This window comes from Cibotium barometz, chromosome 51, assembly GCF_041138505.1.
Source record: "Cibotium barometz isolate CiBa-2024 chromosome 51, ASM4113850v1, whole genome shotgun sequence".
NCBI classification, from domain to species: Eukaryota; Viridiplantae; Streptophyta; class Polypodiopsida; order Cyatheales; family Cibotiaceae; genus Cibotium; species Cibotium barometz.
The window spans coordinates 5794150-5800517 of record NC_141096.1 but is presented as its reverse complement, the minus strand read 5'-3'; the positions used below and the strand labels follow the sequence as shown (position 1 = coordinate 5800517).

The 6368-nt window shown below is 41.2% G+C and overlaps 1 protein-coding gene across 2 annotated transcripts; it reads left to right on the top strand.

The window, feature by feature from the left end:
• The first annotated feature begins 277 nt into the window (after nt 1-277).
• Nucleotides 278-6164, top strand: LOC147609249 (uncharacterized). Of its 2 annotated transcripts, none has more exons than XM_086787561.1 (5): nt 278-402; nt 5285-5312; nt 5417-5488; nt 5569-5673; nt 5784-6164. In XM_086787561.1, the coding sequence occupies exons 1-5, from the start codon at nt 398-400 to the stop codon at nt 5898-5900; spliced, it is 327 nt and encodes a 108-aa protein (XP_086643687.1). In that variant the 5' UTR covers nt 278-397; the 3' UTR covers nt 5901-6164. The 2 variants fall into 2 exon arrangements, with proteins under 2 accessions (XP_086643687.1, XP_086643686.1); XM_086787560.1 differs by lacking the exon at nt 278-402 and adding an exon at nt 671-708.
• Nucleotides 6165-6368: the final 204 nt, after the last annotated feature.

Genomic DNA, 6368 nt, shown 5'->3' with positions numbered 1-6368 from the left:
CTACGGACAAGCTTTGTTATGGATGGTACATTTTGTTCGATTTGTGAGTGTGGCTTTAGACACCTTCTCCCATGTTTTGTAGTGGTCCAATTTCTACCACCCCTCAAGTAATCCTCCCACTTGGATTTGGTGGGTTATGGAACCCTCTGGGTGAGTTCGATTTGTGAATGTGGCTTTAGAAACCTTCTCCCATGTTTCGTAGTGGTCCAATTTCTACCACCCCTCAAGTAATCCTCCCACTTGGATCCTCAAGTGATGTATTTTTAAGTTGTACCTAGGCTATAGGTTAATCAAAGTGAAGCCAAGTTCTTTTGGGCATCCTTGTATTTTAATAGTGCGAGTTTCTTGTAAAACCGTGTTGGACCTCCTCTCGCAGCAGCTTCCGAATTAGGTCACCATGAGGTAAGAGTCTTCTATGCGTGTGTTCCTGATACCAGTTTCGATTATGGTTTTGAAACATTCATCTTTTTAGGGTTTTGGTGACCATATGCCTTCTCTCTCTGCTTTTTCTAGGGTTTTTCTCCTGTCTTCAAGAATTCTGTTTAGGGTTTTGGCGGAGAATCGCAGAAACACTAGGATGAACGGCTTTTATTTTTTAAAGCTGAAGGTTTTTAGGGTTTCGGCGGAGTTGGGATGCCATACCTTCCTGTGGGGTTTTGGCGGGGTTTATGCAGCATCATTAGGCATGATATGCCTTCATGCTTTAAGGTGACGGTTTCTAGGGTTTTGTCCTTCTAAGCTTAGGGTATTGATGTTTATTATGGTTTGGCAGAGTTTTAGAGCACTTGTTGGGAGTCACAAGTACCTTCAAGTCTTGCCTTTTCTTCATTGGTTTAGGGTTTAGATTTTTTGCACACATGATGTAGAGGATAGTTCTTTCTGTGTGTCATTGTCCAAAGTTTTTGCCTTTCAAGGTAAGGGTTTTGATGTGGTTTTTTTTTTTGTTGGCCCATAAGGTATGGGATGCCAATGCTGCGAGGTATTCGATGCCCTGTTAAGCTCTTCTAGATGCTTGAGATTGGAAGTATAAAATGTTGCGCTCGAAGCTCCTTCTAAGCTCAAGGGCTTTGCCATAACCATCATATGGCCTGAATGGTTTTCAAGTATAATTATTACGGTTTGGAAGAGCACTTGAGAGCTCAAATATACTGTTACATGCGGCAGAGCAGAATTCTTTTTGGTTGGTGATGTTTTAATTGCTGATTATGGTGAGAGAGAGAGAGAGAGAGCACATAGTACACTCGATTGGGACCCACTTGCGTGCCTCCCCTCCGAAGAGAGTATTTGCTTGTACTGCTGCAATTGAATGAGTACAATGAATGGGCTGAATCTGCCCCCACTGGTGACTCCAGACTAACCTGAAATCAGGGTTTCCCGCAGAGAATCACCTTTCTTTCTTGACTTGAAGGAGATCTGTGTTTTCCTCTTCTCATAGAGGATTGAAAAATGATGATGCCTGCAAGACCTCTAGATGCTTGCGTTTTTCTTCTGTGACTTGCCGTGGGGCCGAATATGCTTGAGATGATTGACTATGGAAAAGAGGGAAGATAAATCATTAATTGCTTTTTTTCCTCTTTTTGCTTGGGTGCCTTTAACCAGACAGGCATTGCCCTTCATGAATTGGTCAATGGGAACTGAATTGATGTACATAGACTGCCCACAGCCTTGCCCATACTTCCATCACACTTCCATTTCCGCTGCCCATTTTGACGTATACCTCTCGGCCTAAGCAAGGGAGGGAGGTAAAAGCATTGCATAAGGAGGTGACCTGATCAGCAAGCAAAGGGCCAAGATTAACGCACATCATTAAGGCAACCAACAGAGCAAAAACGCAGCCCATCTTTAGTGCACTAGGGCGGCCTGCTTTGGGCAGCAAAACGCTTAGCAGAAGAATCAGGTCCCACCACAACGTTTATGAAAAAATGCACATCATCTTAGCTTGTGTAGGAGAAAAAACGCAAGGCTCAGGAGTTGCCAGGAGGACCCGATCGGCTTGCAAATCAATCCTCCACACTATCTTCTGAATGCATCTTGGTCAGAATACAATTAGGTTTGTAGTGCCCGAAGTCACTTCCTACATTCATCTACAGCAATAGGCATCATGTGAAAGGGGACAAAGGGCTTTTCTTAAATATGGAGAAAATCATTGAATTGAAGCCTCTTCATCCGCGTAAGTTTGGGCTTTTTTTCAAAATCAAGCCTTCTACATCAAATTGGAGCTTCTACTGTGCCATGGAAGTTCTAAGCATGTGAATTAGGGCCTTCTTGCCTCCCGCAACAAAATTTGCATTGACATTGGCATGGAAACGTTGTTGAAAGAGACTACTCTTCATCAACATGCGTTCAAGGGGAAGTTTTAAAACTTCCAAATTATCTTTTTCTTATTATGTTCGAGTCAAGGGTTCTTTGCCCAGGAAGTCTCCGAAAATTTGAATCAAATATTTTGTGTATTTCCTTTTGTAATGCTCCATCACTCCCTTTTTACCCCTACTTAGAGGAAGGGGGTTTGTCTTGATAGACTGATTTAGGCTGTCATCTAGTGGTCAAGCTCTTATATCAGGCTCGGCATGAGAGTTTGGGTTTTGGCATCTATGTGTTTTTTTGTGTCATGTGATTGCAGTTTAGAGACAATATCACCATGACTAATGGAGGTTTGTGAGGCATCAGCTCCATCGCTCCGAAGGGGGGTTTGTTGGGTGTTTTGAAGTTAGTTTGTGTGAACACCCTCTTTGGGTGTGAACAACCCGTATTAGGTTTTGGTCAAAAGATAAGGCTTGATGCCTATAAAGGCATGTACTTGGGAGGTTCTAATAACATGGAGTATCATTTGAGTTGTGCAATCTTTCTCTCTTAAGCTTTGTGACATCTCTCTCTCTCTCTCTCTCTCTCTCTCTCTCACCACACACACTCACCATGGCTATCCTCCATCCACCATAGCCTTTTCAGCAAACCCTAATCTCTCTTTGCACATGCTCCATCCTCGTAGCATGAATGCTAACAGGCACTTGCACAACAGATGCGAGTGACACATGCCTTGAATTGGTTTTTTATTTTGTGGTTTAGGGTTTTGAGTTTTTGCAAACATGATGCAACAGTTGATATTGTGCTAATTCTTTCTATCTTTAACGGTGCATTTGCCCTATCAACTACTTATTTGCTGTACTAATTCTTTTATTTGCTACTTCCCTTAGTGCTAGGCTTCATTATTTGAGTCTGCCTTGCATCTCCAGAGATTTGACAGAAACTCGGTATGAAGAGCTTTGTGTGAATATATGCTCTTATGTGTCTGTGTGTGTGTGTGTGTGTGTGTGTGGAGTGCGTGTGTGAGAGCATATCTTGATACAGAGTTCTACATCCATTATTGGGCACTGATGACGTTAGTGGGGGTGTCGTAGTATGTAGTCCACACTATGCGTAATGGAGTTGATAGTTATATAGTCTTGGGGTTGACTACCATGAGTATATAACATGCATGTTCCTAAAAGGTGAATTTGGGCATGTTCGTGGATTCATCTAGGTATATAATTCAGCCGAATTAGCGGACATGCAGATTTCACATTGTGAAGTTTTCGTCCGAGTTGTAGCGAGTTGATATTGTGCTAATTCTTTCTATCTTTAGCGGTGCATTTGTCCTATCAACTACTTATTTGCTGTACTAATTCTTTCTATTTGGTACTTCCCTTAGTGCTAGGCTTCATTATGGCTGAGTATGCCCTGCATCTCCGGAGGTTTGACAGAAACTCAGTACGAATTAGCGGACATGCAGATTTCACATTGTGAAGTGTTCGTCCGAGTTGTAGCCAGTTGATATTGTGCTAATTCTTTCTATCTTTAGCGGTGCATTTGCCCTATCAACTACTTATTTGCTGCACTAATTCTTTCTATTTGGTACTTCCCTTAGTGCTAGGCTTCATTATGGCTGAGTCTGCCTTGCATCTCCGAAGGTTTGACAGAAACTCAGTACGAAGAGCTTTGTGTGAATATATGCTCTTATGTGTGTGTGTGTGTGGAGTGCGTGTGTGAGAGCATATCTTGATATAGAGTTCTACACCCACTATTGGGTACTGATGACGTTAGTGGGGATGTCGTAGTATCTAGTCCATACTATGCGTAATGGAGTTGATAGTTATATAGTCTTGTGCGTTGACTACCATGAGTATATAACATGCACGTTCCTAAAAGGTGAATTTGGGCATGTTCCTGGATTCATCTAGGTATATATATATGATGTATAGGGTAGTTCGTTCCATAGTTGTAAAGAAATGCGTTTCATTCATTTTTTATAAAATGAAACGTTTCAAAAACATTTCTTTCAAATGAAACGCTCCCAGCTATTATCAGTACAACATGGGTGTTTTTTATCCAAGAGGCTACTGATGATTGAGGACTCTAGTCTTTGGGGCTATCAGGCTCCTCTAGTTTGTCATGCATCTAATAGCATGCCAGTGGACTATGTCACTCTTGCCTGCTTTATATATTTTTTCTTGAGTTTCGAGCAATTGCCATTATTGATGATGGAACCTAGATCTTGATTCTTGATGTTGCCAGTTTATTTATGCCAATTGGTCGGTTGGGTGCCGAGTGTAACTGGGTCACGTTGAATCTTTAGTTTTAACTTGTAAACATGTTTTAATGTGTAAATGATGCGTGTTTAATATTGTTTTGTAGGCAAGGCAACATATTTTTTGCATGTTATAAACTTATATATAAATTTTGGGGTCTATACCTTACCCTGTTGTATGAAACGTTTTTGAAACATCTGGGATTTGAAAGAAATGTTTTGAAATGTTTCAGAAACGTTTTGAAAGCGTTTCAAAAAATAGTTGGCAACTATGGTTCTTTCTGAGTGTCATTGTCCAAGGTTTTTGCATGGTCCTCTGTTTTGTGCAGTCCCAAAGTCCCATGGCCTTTGCTCGTGTAACATTTTCTTTTCGACCAGGGGGCTTGTATGCCTTCTGGATCTATATCACACATGCTTTGTACTTCTATGCCTTTTTTATTTAATGCCATAGGATACCAGAGGGGTGCAGAAGCTGTGCATGCACTACTCTTCTATGGCTTTTGCTTTTCTTTATAAGAAGTGTATGCTCAAGTGTTGCTGCTCTATGCCCACCCCACCACCACAAAAAATATAAAAAAAGAACAGAAAAGAAAAGTGAGCATCAGTATCTTATGGTTTACGATGAGACTGGTATGAAATAATGAAGCTTAAGCTATGTATCATTTTTTTCAATCTCCTGTACATGTGGTTTATGCTAATTTTGGAATATGTTTTTTTTTTCAGTGGAGCACGGCCAACGGATGAAGATCAGGTGAGGGCTTCCTCTGTGCACTGTTTAGTTTACGGTAAAAAGATCTTTTGCATATCCGAATAAAAGGGTATCATGTCTTATTTGTCAGGGCTTGTTTCTGGCAGGAAAAAAAGGAAGACGAGTTTAGCACAGGGCCTCTTTCTGTACTGACAATGAGTGTCAAAAACAACACACAGGTAAGGGTTTACATTCTGGAGGAATCAGGTCTACTCTCTGCTATTCTTTTGCCTTTGACAGGGTTCATGAACCATGGCAGGTCTTGATCAATTGTCGAAACAACAAGAAGCTGTTGGGCAGGGTGAAGGCCTTCGATAGGCATTGCAACATGGTGCTGGAAAACGTGAGGGAAATGTGGACCGAGGTAGGTTTTTCTATGGTTTTGTGACATAGAATTGATTATTGTTTCAGTATCTTGAAGACAATTTCATTTGTTTATGGGATAATGAGAGTGGGCTGGGACACTATGTGCAGGTGCCAAAAACAGGAAAAGGGAAGAAGAAAGCAAAGCCTGTAAACAAGGATAGGTTTATCAGCAAGATGTTCCTTAGAGGGGATTCTGTAATCATTGTGCTCAGAAATCCCAAGTGAAAGGAAGGACTATAGATAAGAAACTCAAGAATGTGTTGACTTCACTGCTGTAACTTGCCGTGTACTCAAGGGGATTGATGTAGGGGGATGATTGCTGTTTTCTTTCCACCACTCATTTCCATAATTTTGTTGAGGTCAGATGCCTAGCTTATTGAGAAGCACCGTCTGTTTATGATGATATGCACCTGTAGGTCACAGTAGGGAGAAAAATATTGCTTTGCTACATGCTAAATTCTGGAAATTTACGTGTGTTAGCTTGACTTACGTGCTCTGCCTCCATAGTTTGCTTAGATGGCTGAAAGTTGTGTAGGTAAAGCAGTGTGATGCTTTGCTGCTTTTTATTTTGTTTTAGGGAACACATTGAATAGTGGCCACCTGGTTGGACTCTTGCCGTTGATGCTCAAAAGCTCACTTTCTTTGGGGATACCTTCTACTCATTGGCAACGTGTGTACCTTGTTATTATATAT

Coding starts and splice junctions, on each gene's coding strand:
- LOC147609249 (XM_086787560.1), top strand. CDS start 686: ATGATATGCCTTCATGCTTTAAG. Junction 5,313..5,416: donor GGCCAACGGATGAAGATCAG/GTGAGGGCTTCC, acceptor TGTTTCTGGCAG/GAAAAAAAGGAAGACGAGTT. Junction 5,489..5,568: donor GTGTCAAAAACAACACACAG/GTAAGGGTTTAC, acceptor GAACCATGGCAG/GTCTTGATCAATTGTCGAAA.